This window comes from Haliotis rubra, unplaced genomic scaffold (assembly GCF_003918875.1).
Source record: "Haliotis rubra isolate DU_JTF1 unplaced genomic scaffold, ASM391887v1 Scf212, whole genome shotgun sequence".
Classification (NCBI taxonomy): Eukaryota; Metazoa; Mollusca; class Gastropoda; order Lepetellida; family Haliotidae; genus Haliotis; species Haliotis rubra.
In genome coordinates this window covers 823,047-838,674 of record NW_025766137.1, presented here as the reverse complement: position 1 = coordinate 838,674, position 15,628 = coordinate 823,047, and the positions used below count along the sequence as shown (strand labels likewise).

Below are 15,628 nucleotides of genomic sequence, written 5' to 3'. Positions count from 1 at the left end.
TAAGTTCCATTGCAACATAGTCATTTGTATTCAATTGAATGGATGACATCACCTGAAGTTTGACGTATTTATGCTGCTAGTCAAAAGCTAGTCTTGGAAAGTTTTTTAAAGAGAACTTTGGCCCAGGAATAGCACTCAATATGGCGGGCATCGAAGGCACATCCTGGCACTTTCTGTGCACAATTTGTACAATGGTTACTGGACATTAGATATGGAAAGTTTGAAAGCTCTGCAGGTTATAGTTCGAGCTCAGCACCTTTTGGGGGCAAACTACTCAGAAAACTGTTGACAAACATGGCCAAAAACTGAAAATAAAAATAACTGCCAAACAGTACAATTTAACGACTTGACCCGTCCAGGCAAAATTGTTGGGAATTTGATTGCACATTCGAACAAGTGATTTGGAAGTGTTGGAACAATTAGTTTTTTGAGATATTTGCTGTCAAACTTCGAACTTTTGGAATTGATTTTGAATTACCTGCCTTTTGCTATTGGGCCTAGGGCTAAGAGATTTTTAAGGGGAATATCTTCACCTCGTTGGGCTTCTGGGTGATAATTTGTAAGCGATTCGGAGCATTGGTTTAGGAGGTATGTCTGGTACAAAAAATCCGAGGAATAATAAATAATAATAATAATAATCCAAACGATTACAATAGGTCTCCTTGTCTGGAGGCATGGAGCCCTAATTAGTAAAATCTAAATATTTGTATACTTTTCCTGCACTACTTACTTCCGGTACTTATTGCTTGCGACTCGAAATGTGGCTGCCAGACGATGTTAAAACATACAACTGCAATCACTTCCTGGTCTTTGGAATATCATCCATCTGCACATGCATCACCGGAAGGTGATGTCAGCCACCTTAGATTATTGCTTTTCGCACGCCTTTCACTCTGTCTTCACCCACCAGGATGCTTTACCATGTGCCTGCTGCAACAGCCATTTCCAGTGCTTCCCATGCAGATGCCTTACTCCTATCTAGCGCCTTAGTCGCCTCTGTTGCATGCGCCGTACGATCAGCAGTAACTAGATGTTTCGACAAGGTACACCCTAGACCTTGTCAGCAGCGTCTCCGCCGTTCATGATTGCAGCAACTATACAGCACCTCTACCACATTTGGCGCTATCGCCTCCAACACCCTCAGTGTCTCAGCGGTGGTCCGTTGAGCCACTGTCTTCTATTGCCTCTACGTCGTTGGCAAGTGAACACAGATCTCGCAAGACATGTTCATCTCAGTGTTTCTGGTGATTTTCAAATATACCAGTCCTCTTCTTTTCCATGTTAATAAAGATAAAAACATGACTGTGTGTGTTTGTGTTTCATTTTTGATAAGAATAAAAGTATCAAATTACAATTGACCGTGAAATGACAGTAATTGTTGCATGTCAACCGTCATGTTACCAAAACTAAATCACAACAGTTTGTTTGGCTTTGGAGTACTTGTACTGTTATCAACGGTTAATTACACTTTCCTTTTTTCAGTTTTACGAAATAGCTCTGTTGCTCTCATGTCATTTGCATGCATGTTGAGAATCATGAGATTGTTCATACCACGCTGCACAAGATGGTTTCTGCTTGCAGTGTGGATTCTATTTTGCAAACTAAATCCCCTCTCAGTAGGCACACTACTCATTGGTATTGTGAGCGCAATTTCAGCGACAGCTCTGAAGTCTCGGAAGATGTCAGCATATTCAGTTATCAGAAGTCATGTCATACATTTAGGGATCATTTCTATAGTATGCATCACCATGACTTCAGGTAAAACTGACAGTCTAACAAACCATGACGACGATAAAATAATCCAACCACATTTGGCACAAAGATGGGTCTTTTGGTGAACCGATGCGTTTTGAGAGTTTTCTTTTGAAAAATGTTCACAAAATTTGACTGCATATATCAGAATGTTCGAAGTCGAAAATCTGGAAATAAATAAAGGAACTCTTGTACTTTCATGTGTTCCCATATTTGTTTCTATGAGTATATATACTAATAAAATATATTGCATAAAATGTAGTTAGGTACGTACGTATGTACTTGTTTAGTTAATTCATCAGTATTGTCACTTCAAGCTATCTTTGTTCTTCCTCTTTTGTCACTTCAGTGATTGTGTAGTCAGACTTTCATGTCTCAAGGGTTCAATGGTTAGTGTGTTGCCACAGTCAGATTGTGGGTTTGTGTAGACTGACTGCCATGTACCAATAGTTCAGTTACCTCGTTAGGATGAGAAAGCCACAATAACTCGGTGCGCCTAGTGGCTGCAAGAGTTGTATACTCCCCAGGAAGTTGAGATTGATAATGCGATGTGCCGTTGAGATTGACATCCAATGATCGAGGGAAAAAATACCAGCACCTTGAGCATGCACTAGTGCGTGGATATGTGCGCTATATAAATATCCTATAATAATAATAATAAATTATCAGTTTATTGCTATAGTAGCTGTCGATTTATGTTGATTGACTTTCATATACCAACAGGTCACTGATAATCATTGTTTCTGTGTACCAGGAGGAAGTGGCAAAGTATGACAAGATCTGTGAGGAGGCATATGTGGCTGCTAAAAAAGAGACCGCTGTGAAGAACACAGACTGGCTTGACTCACCCTGGCCAGGTTTCTTTGAAGGCCGAGACCCCATGAAAATTCCTTCAACTGGGTGTAGTGAGGATGTCCTGAGACATGTTGGACAGTCAGTCAGCACACCTCCAGATAATTTCGTCATCCATGGAGGTATTTTGATGATCATTGCTAATAAAACTTTCCCTTTACTTTTGGGTGACCATTTCAATACCCTTTCAATGAAATGAGCATGTACTTCTTCTTCTTGTCCAGTTGTCTCTTACACATTTTGAAATGACACTGCACTTGGACAATCTTTTTGACACCATTGACCTACCTTTGGCAATAAAATGCTCTTTGTTCATTAAAGAATATTCAAGTTGAGGTATATTGGATGTTTAATGAAGCCACTATGTATGTGCTTTATTTTGTAATGTTTGGAAAGTGTTTAAACTTGTCAATGACTGTCTTTTCACTTGATTCTATTGTAAGCTCTTGTTGGGTGCTTGATGTGAGTATGTTATACATCTCTGCAGTTGTACCTGATGCATCTTACTTCAGGTTTGAAACGGGTTTTGCGTGGCAGGGAAGACATGGTAAAGAACCGGATGGCAGACTGGGCTCTTGGGGAGGCTCTAGCGTTTGGTTCGCTTGTCAAGGAAGGAGTTCATGTGCGTCTCAGTGGCCAGGATGTGGAGAGAGGAACATTCAGGTGACTCAAATACTGGGACAGTGAAGGTTAAAGAACCTTCAGAAATGGAATGAAAGTGCTTTTTTTTCATTGTTAATATCAAGGTTGAAAGATGAACCTTCTTCAATAGATGTTTAAGTCCATCACAGGTACACAGGAGGTGATGTGAACAGGTTTCACACTCGTCTACTTCATGTTCGTCATTTTATAGTCATTATCTCCTATTTGGCTTCATTTGTAGAAACAAGTTCATCACAATTTTACGAGTAAACTTCTTTTTTGTGTTAATCACACATTGGCCACTTAATCATTAGGTTCATTATATTTATTGTTATGAACTGAACTACAGCCCCCTTACCTCAAAGGTTACCCTTTTCATAGCTGTGACTTGAAGACCTTCTTTCTTGTTCCAGTCATCGGCATAGTGTATACCATCACCAAAACATCGACAAGAGCATGTATGTGCCTCTCAACCACCTTTACCCTGACCAGGCCACATACACAGTTGTCAACAGCTCCCTCTCAGAGTTTGCTGTCCTAGGTAAGTCACTAAACATATAGTCAGGCAACAGTGCGACTGAGAGTCAGATTGGCATCAGATTCTTCTAATTTTCATGTCTGTTTATGTATTTCCCTCTGAAACACCTTTGTCTGGTCATACAGCCTTGTCTGAATGTTTTACTTCCAGTATTTACTCAGGTGTTATCAATAAGGAAATCTTGCTCTTCACGTATTGTTTTCTCAGTAAACTTCAGATGACATTTGCCTTCATTCCTGATCAAATGTTGTGAAACTCTTACGATAGATATTATTATTACTGTATATTACCGTAGGTAAGCTGAATTTTGAGACCCCAAAGTAGCTGTCTGTATGACTTCTTTGATTGGCATTCTAGAAGTTGGGTAGATGAAGAATGAGGACTATTTTTATGGATATGCAACTTTTTATATTCTATGTAGGCAACGTTTCAACATAGATTCTAATGTCGTTGTAAAGCAAGTTTTGACACTGATTTTAAGGGTCAAGTTAGGGGGGTCGGCTTATCTATGAGATCGGCTTATCTACAGTAATATGTGGTAATTGATTATCTTCTAAATTGAATAGTGTTTTATTTACCCGTGTGAGTGAGATATTATTCTGTTTTAGGGGAGCACACCACACATAAACAATTAAATATGAGTCAGGATAAGTATAGAATAATATTATTTTTCCTTATCCTCACTCACACTATTTGCTTCTCTCTCCATTAACCCAAGATGCAGTGAAACCATGCTGGGTTTTGTTCCCTTAGAACAGTAAAAACCCAAACGCACCCACCAACATGCATGCGCACGGGCCTCCCGCGTGAACAGCCAGTGACTGTCTCTCTCTCCATTTTCACTCAACGGGGAGCTATGTCTGTGTTTTCTGAAAACTTTATGACTTTTTCATAAAATTAGGTTTAGATTATCTCTTTAAGCCCTTTATGCATCTATCAATTTTGTTTTTCGATTTGGCATTAAGGTTATCTTCATCTTAATTAGATTCTCTTTGTGAAAAACTTTCTGTATGTGAAGTTCCAGACAGGGAACCACACCCTATCTCTTCATCATATATCCGTCTAAACATTGCAACATAGATAGTAAACATAGTTTCTGTGCCCCACTGGGGGATAATGATTTTGCAGATTATCTTTTTGCAGTGCAGAGGAAAAAGATGGAGAAGGTTTGAAAACTCAAGGCCAACGTGTCAGTCATCATCCTTTTTAGAGAACACTACTTAGCAGTTAGCAGAACGTGTGTTTGTTCTAATACATTCATCTGTGGAAGACTTTAATGTTCAGTCTATTCTTTTCAGTCGTTAGAGTGTTTGCCTTCATGGGACTCTATCGAAGGTGTAAAGGTAATTGAGGCAGTCATAAAGGTAGTATGTTACAAGATGAAATCATCACCTGAAGAACAGAAGTGTTCTGAAACTAGCAAAAGCTGTCTGCAGTTGTTACTCCAGGGTCTTTAAACTCTTCTATGTTAGAAGAAGACTTTGAGACCTGCATGCAGGATTCTCAGAAGATTATTGCATCACCAGATATACCCAGAATTGTTTGAAGGCACGCACCAGCCTATGCTTTCTCAATCATCTTCAGCGGTTCATCAGACACCCTTCATGCAGTCTCAGACTTTCATGCAACTCCACACAGTGTCAGATATCCACAGATATCCACACAACCCCAGACCTCCCACCAGATATCCACACAACCCCAGACCTCCACACAACCCCAGACCCCACACAACCCCAGACCTCCACATATCCTCCACACAACAGACCTCTCAAGATATCCACACAACCCCAGACCTCCACACAACCCCAGACCTCCACACAATCCACACCCCCAGATATCCACACAACCCCAGACCTCCACACAGTCCCAGATATCCACACACCGCCACACAACCCCAGACCTCCACACAGTCCCAGATATCCACACAACCCCAGACCTCCACACAGTCCCAGATATCCACACAACCCCACACCTCCACACAGTCCCAGATATCCACACAACCCAGACCTCCACACAGTCCCAGATATCCACACAACCCCAGACCTCCACACAGTCCCAGATATCCACACAACCCCACACCTCCACACCCCAGATATCCACACAACCCCAGACCTCCACACAGTCCCAGACCCCCTCCTCCACACAGTCCCAGATATCCCACACAACCCATCCACACAACCCCTCCACACAGTCCCAGATATCCACACAACCCCAGACCTCCACACACCCCAGATATCCACACAACCCCTCCCACACAGTCCCAGATATCCACACAACCCCACACCTCCACACAGTCCCAGATATCCACACAACCCCAGACCTCCACACAGTCCCAGATATCCACACAACCCAACACCTCCACACAGTCCCAGATATCCACACAACCCCACACCTCCACACAGTCCCAGATATCCACACAACCCCAGACCTCCACACAGTCCCAGATATCCACACAGCCTCAGACATCCACACAGTCCCAGATATCCACACAGCCTCAGATATCCACACAACCCCAGACCTCCACACAACCCCAGATATCCACACAGTCTCAGATATCCACACAACCCCAGACCTCCACACAACCCCAGATATCCACACAGTCTCAGATATCCACACAACCCCAGACTTCCACACAACCCCAGATATCCACACAGTCTCAGATATCCACACAACCCCAGACCTCCACACAGTCTCAGATATCCACACAACCCCAGACCTCCACACACCCCCAGATATCCACACAACCCAAGACCTCCACACATCCCCACACCTCCACACAACCCCACACCTCCACACAACCCCACACCTCCACACAACCCCAGACCTCCACACAGTCTCAGATATCCACACAGCCTCAGATATCCACACAGTCTCAAATATCCACACAACCCCAGACCTCCACACAGCCTCAGACCTCTCCAGACTTTAGAACGTAGCAGCGACTCCTGGGTCTACTGACGTTGGCGGAGGCTCTCACACGCAGAGGAAGATTGCAGCTACGGCCGCTACAGCGCTTCCTGATAGCTCATCCTGATAGCTTCGCCATCCCACAACATCTGAAACCGTTCCTGCTTTGGTGGACAGTAAGGTCGAATGTTTTTGCGGCGAAACCTGTTTGAGAGAGCCAGCCTACAATCTTCATCTCTATGTGGATGCATCCCTCCAAGACTGGGGGGCACATTTCAATGACGAGGTCGCGGCAGGGGCGTGGTCACCTACAGAGAGGGGTCTACACATCAACCAGCAAGAACTGAAAGCAGTAATAGAAGCAGTGCCACACTGGGCAGCGCAGTTGAGAGATCAGGTCTTGATGATACACACAGACAACTCGACGATGGCCTTCTACATCAACCTGCAGGGGTCCACAAGGTCAGCGCCGCTGCTTCACCTAACGTTCCAGCTGTTCGACATCGCAGACGACATCAACCTGAGGATGAGGGCCTGCCACATCCCAGGGGTGAAGAACGTCTTAGCCGACACTCTATCCAGACCAACCCGGCCGTCTCCCACAGAATGGATGCTGCATCCGGAGGCGTTCCAGTTGTTAGCAGCAGAACTCATCCGTCGTGTCATCAACCTGTTTGCAACCCGATTCAACCACCAGGTGATAACGTTCGTCTTGCCAGTGCCAGATCCGCTAGCATGGGCTGTCGACGCCCTAGCCGTATCCTAGGAGGGGCTGAATGCTTACGCTTTCCCTCTGCCAATCCTGCTACCACAAGTACTACGCAAGATCAGCCAGACGAGGGTCCTGCAACTGACTTTGGTCACGCCTTACTGGCCGGCGAGATCCTAGTTCCCAGACCTCATAGAGCAGCACAGCGAGCCAGCACACCAAGCAGTGGCACGGCAACCCAGAAGCGATCCAGCTACATGTATGGACCATATTACTTACAGCTTGCAGAGACGAGGGTACTCCAGAGCAGCTAAGGCAGTGCACTGGCCTTACGTCGATCTACATGTAACCTGCATGAAAGGGGAGAAGTTTTGACCAGTGCGCTGTTCGTCGGGTTCACGGCCAGAAAAGTGACACACTCACAAGTACTACCTGTGTCATCCAAGGTCTACTAGAGATCTGAAGGGTTCTACACTGTCTACTTACTTGGCGGCGATCAGCTCGGTCATCACCATGAAGACGGGTGAAGCTGACTAAGGTTCCTGAACTCGTCACGTTGCTGAGATCTTTCAAGCTGGAAGACCAGCAGCAGAAGTTTCAAGCTCCAGCATAGGACCTCAACGTAGTGTTACAGCACCTCATCAGTGATCAGTATACGAGCCGTTGACACAGACTACATTTGAGTTGCTAGCTACTCCTCGCTCTAGCTACTGCGGCTAGGATGTCAGAGATCCACGCCCTAGACTTCAGCCGTACGAGATACCGGAGAGCGTGCTGAAGTCCATCTAGGCCTTAGATGGGACTTCATCGCTAAGAACCAGCTGCAGGGGCAACCAGATCGTCAATTCTATGTTCCGTCTTTATCAAACATCTTGGGTCCAGACGGCACACAAGACTTGTCCTTGTGTCCGGGTGAGAGCACTAAGGGTTTACCTAAATAGAACTGTTAAGAGGAGGAGGAAGTTCAAGCATCTCTTCATCCCGCTGTCTCCTGCCTCGACTGTAGAAGTCTCTCAGACGACCATCTCATTTTGGATCAGAGCGGTGATCCTAAGAGCCTACAAAGCAGCAGGGTTAGAGCCTCCTAGAGCATAGAACCTGCATGAAGTTAGAGCACTGGCCTCAACACTTGCCCTACATGGGAACTGCTCGATATCGTCCATAATGGCAGGCTGCTTTTGGGAGTCTTCGCTACCCACTATCTACGAGACATCGCTACTGAAGACATAATTCCTGCCACTAGTCGTAGCACAGCAACTCACTATGCCAGCTAGACGTTGAAGAAATCTCATCCTTGTCGTGCAGACTCGTTGACGCCAGGCAACTGATCCATTGCCACCGGCAGAGAGTCCATGTTCCCCCGTCTTACGAGATAAGTCAGCGCATGAGTGATATAAGACTTTTGGTAAAGTCCTTGCCTTAACATATGGGTCGCGACGCCAGTTTCGGTAATAGTCCTTTCCTTAACATCGTTCCAGATATCTAGACAACGAGGCGTCTAAGTTATCTAAAATCCATGAAATCTGAATGATTATTTCTAATACTTACCGTATATTACCATCTATAAGCCGAATTTTGAGGACCAAAAAAAGCAGTCTGTAGAAGGGGGTCGTCTTATCCATGGGGTCGGCTTATAGACGGTAATATATGGTACATGGTGGGGTTTATTTGCGTGAGATGTTTTTACACTTCCTTGGAACCATAACCCAGAATGTTTTCACTGTATATCATGTCAAGGGAGAGAGAAGCAAGAAGTATGGGTCAGAATAAGTATAAAATAATAATTTTACTCTATAAAATATATTTTGTTTTGTATGACAAGGATGAAGTCTGCACATCTTTTAAAAAATTAAATCTTCATTCAATATCAGAAGCTTTGACCACATTTCCAACCTGTTGACAGGCTTTGAGCTCGGCTACTCCATGACTAACCCAAATGCCCTGGTAATCTGGGAGGCTCAGTTTGGAGATTTTTCCAACAATGCCCAGTGTATCATTGACCAGTTCATCTCCAGTGGACAAGCCAAGTGGGTGCGACAGAGTGGCATTGTTCTTCTGCTACCACACGGCTATGAAGGAATGGTTAGTAGTTGTAGTTCCAACATTGCAGCTAATATTCCACAGTCTTAACAAGTTCATCAAGTTATCAATAACAGACATGCAAAGAAATTTTAATTCATCAGTAATTCTATTTAAGGAACTTTAATTTCAGTTCTTTCATATGATACAACCATCCCAAATCTCTTTTCTCATTGAACTGATCATGGAGATCCCAATAGGAGGCACTGTCCACCAGGTCACTGATAAAAATTACCTCCCCTTGAACCTTCCTTTTCATCGTCATTCAGTTCACATCCTTCCTGGGAATACAAAACCATCATTGCAATAATCCTGTATTTTGGCTGTGAATTTTTTTAGATTTTCACATAACCGTCACTTGACACAATTTGTTGGGCTGATATTTTTACTCTGCACATTATAAGATCTTGATTAGGTCAACAGTCCACCTTAGCTGTTGTCATAATGTCGTCAGCACAATTTTGGCTGAACAGAACATGGTATCCACTGAGTTCAGAAACGTTTACTTGTTTGATATTCAATCATATCAAAATCATACATGAGTGCATGAGAAATCAAATGAACCAGATGTGACTTACCTGAACCGGAAATGTCATCAGATCTGTCACTGACAGAGAGGTAGCCAACAGTGAAGAGGACTTTACTTGAACATTGTATAATCTGATTCCAACCAAACTAGAGGGTTTTTACTTTTGCTGTAATGAAGGTTGTATTCTTAAAAGTATTAACAATGATAACTGTTTACTATCCCGTTGCAAATCCCTAGGGCCATCCTTGCCATCCCCCATCTTAAGAAGTTTGGTAGCCTCTGATCAGTGACCTGCTGCAGAGCGCCTCCTGGTTTTGAGATCAACGAGGGAAGGAATTGTCATGGTTGTATCGCGATAAGTATATGAATGTGATAAATATGTAGATTTATGCCATATTCCTATAGTACTTGACAATGAGTGAATAGAATAATCTTTGTATTATATTTTTTATATGTAGTACAGTTTCACTGAAACAAAATCCTTCTAGGCTCACCGGTCTGAATGTCAATGTGTCTTTATGTCTGGGCGTTTTGTCCATTGTTTGTCCATCTGACACTAACCAATATTTTTTACTTGTGTTTCATAGGGCCCAGAACATTCAAGTGCCAGACTGGAGCGTTTCCTGCAGATGAGCAATGACGACCCCGATTATTTCCCGGTCAGTCCCCCTCCATCCCATACTTGAACTCTGTAACCCAGTCATGTTGTGTACTTACCTCCATCATCTATTTCCTGGTCAATCTCCTCCATCCCATACTTGAACCCTGTAACCCAGTCATGTTGTTTACTTACCTCCATCATCTACACCTGACTATTTCCTGGTCTGTCTCCTCCATCCCATACTTAAACCCTGTAACCCAGTCATGTTGTGTACTTACCTCCATCATCTATTTCCTGGTCTGTCTCCTCCATCCCATACTTGAACCCTGTAACCCAGTCATGTTGTGTACTTACCTCCATCATCTATTTCCTGGTCTGTCTCCTCCATCCCATACTTAAACCCTGTAACCCAGTTATGTTGTGTACTTACCTCCATCATCTATTTCCTGGTCTGTCTCCTCCATCCCATACTTGAACCCTGTAACCCAGTCATGTTGTTTCCTTACCTCCATCATCTACACCTGACTATTTCCTGGTCTGTCTCCTCCATCCCATACTTAAACCCTGTAACCCAGTCATGTTGTGTACTTACCTCCATCATCTATTTCCTGGTCTGTCTCCTCCATCCCATACTTGAACCCTGTAACCCAGTCATGTTGTGTACTTACCTCCATCATCTATTTCCTGGTCTGTCTCCTCCATCCCATACTTAAACCCTGTAACCCAGTTATGTTGTGTACTTACCTCCATCATCTATTTCCTGGTCTGTCTCCTCCATCCCATACTTGAACCCTGTAACCCAGTCATGTTGTGTACTTACCTCCATCATCTATTTCCTGGTCAGTCTCCTCCATCCCATACTTAAACCCTGTAACCCAGTCATGTTGTGTACTTACCTCCATCATCTATTTCCTGGTCAGTCTCCTCCACCCCACACTTGCACCCTGTAACCCAGTCATGTTGTGTACTTACCTCCATCATCTATTTCCTGGTCAGTCTCCTCCATCCCATACTTGAACCCTGTAACCCAGTCATGTTGTGTACTTACCTCCATCATCTATTTCCTGGTCAGTCTCCTCCATCCCATACTTAAACCCTGTAACCCAGTCATGTTCTGTACTTACCTCCATCATCTATTTCCTGGTCAGTCTCCTCTATCCCATATTTGAACCCTGTAACCCAGTCATGTTGTGTACTTACCTCCATCATCTATTTCCTGGTCAGTCTCCTCTATCCCATATTTGAACCCTGTAAATCAGTCATGTTGTGTACTTACCTCCATCATCTATTTCCTGGTCAGTCTTCTCCCTCATACTTGAACCCTGTAACCCAGTCATGTTGTGTACTTACCTCCATCATCTACACCTGACTATTTCCTGGTCAGTCTCCTCCATCCCCTACTTAAACCCTGTAACCCAATCATGTTGTGTACTTACCTCCATCATCTATTTCCTGGTCAGTCTCCTCCGCCCCATACTTGAACCCTGTAACCCAGTCATGTTGTGTACTTACCTCCATCATCTATTTCCTGGTCAGTCTCCTCCATCCCATACTTGAACCCTGTAACCCAGTCATGTTGTGTACTTACCTCCATCATCTGTTTCCTGGTCAGTCTCCTCCATCCCATACTTGAACCCTGTAACCCAGTCATGTTGTGTACTTACCTCCATCATCTATTTCCTGGTCAGTCTCCTCCGCCCCATATTTGAACCCTGTAACCCAGTCATGTTGTGTACTTACCTCGATCAACTATTTCCTGTTCAGTCTCCTCCATCCCATACTTGAACCCTGTAACCCAGTCATGTTGTGTACTTACCTCCATCATCTATTTCCTGTTCAGTGTTCTCCACCCCATACTTGAACCCTGTAACCCAGTCATGTTGTGTACTCACCTCCATCATCTATTTCCTGGTCAGTCTCCTCTATCCCATACTTGAACCCTGTAACCCAGTCATGTTGTGTACTTACCTCCATCATCTATTTCCTGTTCAGTGTTCTCCTCCCCCCATACTTGAACCCTGTAACCCAGTCATGTTGTGTACTCACCTCCATCATCTATTTCCTGGTCAGTCTCCTCTATCCCATACTTGAACCCTGTAACCCAGTCATGTTGTGTACTTACCTCCATCATCTATTTCCTGGTCAGTCTTCTCCACCCCATACTTGAACCCTGTAACCCAGTCATGTTGTGTACTTACCTCCATCATCTGTTTCCTGGTCAGTCTCCTCCATCCCATACTTAAACCCTGTAACCCAGTCATGTTTTGTACTTACCTCCATCATCTATTTCCTGGTCTGTCTCCTCCATCCCATACTTGAACCCTGTAACCCAGTCATGTTGTGTACTTACCTCCATCATCTGTTTCCTGGTCTGTCTCCTCCATCCCATACTTGAACCCTGTAACCCAGTCATGTTGTGTACTTACCTCCATCATCTATTTCCTGGTCAGTCTCCTCCATCCCATACTTAAAACCCTGTAACCCAGTCATGTTGTGTACTCTCTACCTCCATCATCTATTTCCTGGTCAGTCTCCTCCATCCCATACTTAAACCCTGTAACCAAGTCATGTTGTGTACTTACCTCCATCATCTATTTCCTGGTCAGTCCCCTCCATCCTATACTTGAACTGTGTAACCCAGTCATGTTGTGTACTTACCTCCATCATCTATTTCCTGGTCAGTCTCCTCCATCCCATACTTGAACCCTGTAACCCAGTCATGTTGTGTACTTACCTCCATCATCTGTTTCCTGGTCTGTCTCCTCCATCCCATACTTGAACCCTGTAACCCAGTCATGTTGTGTACTTACCTCCATCATCTATTTCCTGGTCAGTCTCCTCCATCCCATACTTAAACCCTGTAACCCAGTCATGTTGTGTACTTACCTCCATCATCTGTTTCCTGGTCAGTCCCCTCCATCCTATACTCTTGAACTGTGTAACCCAGTCATGTTGTGTACTTACTACCTCCATCATCTATTTCCTGGTCAGTCTCCTCCATCCCATAATGTGAAAACCCTGTAACCCAGTCATGTTGTGTACTTACCTCCATCATCTGTTTCCTGGTCAGTCCCCTCCATCCTATACTTGAACTGTGTAACCCAGTCATGTTGTGTACTTACCTCCATCATCTATTTCCTGGTCAGTCTCCTCCATCCCATACTTGAACCCTGTAACCCAGTCATGTTGTGTACTTACCTCCATCATCTATTTCCTGGTCAGTCTCCTCCATCCCATACTTTAACTCTGTAACCCAGTCATGTTGTGTACTTACCTCCATCATCTGTTTCCTGGTCAGTCCCCTCCATCCTATACTTGAACTGTGTAACCCAGTCATGTTGTGTACTTACCTCCATCATCTATTTCCTGGTCAGTCTCCTCCATCCCATACTTAAACCCTGTAACCCAGTCATGTTGTGTACTTACCTCCATCATCTGTTTCCTGGTCAGTCTCCTCCATCCTATACTTGAACTGTGTAACCCAGTCATGTTGTGTACTTACCTCCATCATCTATTTCCTGGTCAGTCTCCTCCATCCTATACTTGAACCCTGTAACCCAGTCATGTTGTGTACTTACCTCCATCATCTATTTCCTGGTCAGTCTCCTCCATCCCATACTTGAACCCTGTAACCCAGTCATGTTGTGTACTTACCTCCATCATCTATTTCCTGGTCAGTCTCCTCCATCCCATACTTAAACCCTGTAACCCAGTCATGTTGTGTACTTACCTCCATCATCTATTTCCTGGTCAGTCTCCTCCACCCCACACTTGCACCCTGTAACCCAGTCATGTTGTGTACTTACCTCCATCATCTATTTCCTGGTCAGTCTCCTCCTCCATCCCATACTTGAACCCTGTAACCCAGTCATGTTGTGTACTTACCTCCATCATCTATTTCCTGGTCAGTCTCCTCCATCCCATACTTAAACCCTGTAACCCAGTCATGTTCTGTACTTACCTCCATCATCTATTTCCTGGTCAGTCTCCTCTATCCCATATTTGAACCCTGTAACCCAGTCATGTTGTGTACTTACCTCCATCATCTATTTCCTGGTCAGTCTCTCCTCCATCCCATATTTGAACCCTGTAAATCAGTCATGTTGTGTACTTACCTCCATCATCTATTTCCTGGTCAGTCTTCTCCATCTCATACTTGAACCCTGTAACCCAGTCATGTTGTGTACTTACCTCCATCATCTACACCTGACTATTTCCTGGTCAGTCTCCTCCATCCCCTACTTAAACCCTGTAACCCAATCATGTTGTGTACTTACCTCCATCATCTATTTCCTGGTCAGTCTCCTCCTCCCCCATACTTGAACCCTGTAACCCAGTCATGTTGTGTACTTACCTCCATCATCTATTTCCTGGTCAGTCTCCTCCTCACCCCATACTTGAACCCTGTAACCCAGTCATGTTGTGTACTTACCTCCATCATCTGTTTCCTGGTCAGTCTCCTCCATCCCATACTTGAACCCTGTAACCCAGTCATGTTGTGTACTTACCTCCATCATCTATTTCCTGGTCAGTCTCCTCCGCCCCATATTTGAACCCTGTAACCCAGTCATGTTGTGTACTTACCTCGATCAACTATTTCCTGTTCAGTCTCCTCCATCCCATACTTGAACCCTGTAACCCAGTCATGTTGTGTACTTACCTCCATCATCTATTTCCTGTTCAGTGTTCTCCACCCCATACTTGAACCCTGTAACCCAGTCATGTTGTGTACTCACCTCCATCATCTATTTCCTGGTCAGTCTCCTCTATCCCATACTTGAACCCTGTAACCCAGTCATGTTGTGTACTTACCTCCATCATCTATTTCCTGGTCAGTGTTCTCCACCCCATACTTGAACCCTGTAACCCAGTCATGTTGTGTACTCACCTCCATCATCTATTTCCTGGTCAGTCTCCTCTATCCCATACTTGAACCCTGTAACCCAGTCATGTGTGTGTACTTACCTCCATCATCTATTTCCTGGTCAGTCTTCTCTCCATCCCCATACTTGAACCCTG

At 44.3% G+C, this 15,628-nt stretch overlaps 1 protein-coding gene and 1 pseudogene across 3 annotated transcripts in view; both read left to right on the top strand.

The window, feature by feature from the left end:
• The window catches only part of LOC124276732 (2-oxoglutarate dehydrogenase, mitochondrial-like), a 109,647-nt gene that overhangs the window by 81,130 nt on the left and 12,889 nt on the right, over window positions 1-15,628 (top strand). For all 3 annotated transcript variants that reach the window (XM_046712373.1, XM_046712372.1, XM_046712374.1), the window contains 5 exons: window positions 2,507-2,726; window positions 3,117-3,267; window positions 3,660-3,787; window positions 9,304-9,482; window positions 10,596-10,667. In XM_046712373.1, coding sequence (XP_046568329.1) covers window positions 2,507-2,726; window positions 3,117-3,267; window positions 3,660-3,787; window positions 9,304-9,482; window positions 10,596-10,667 — 750 coding nt within the window. The remainder of the gene's footprint in view (window positions 1-2,506; window positions 2,727-3,116; window positions 3,268-3,659; window positions 3,788-9,303; window positions 9,483-10,595; window positions 10,668-15,628) is intronic.
• LOC124276744 lies at window positions 1,708-1,906 on the top strand (annotated as a pseudogene).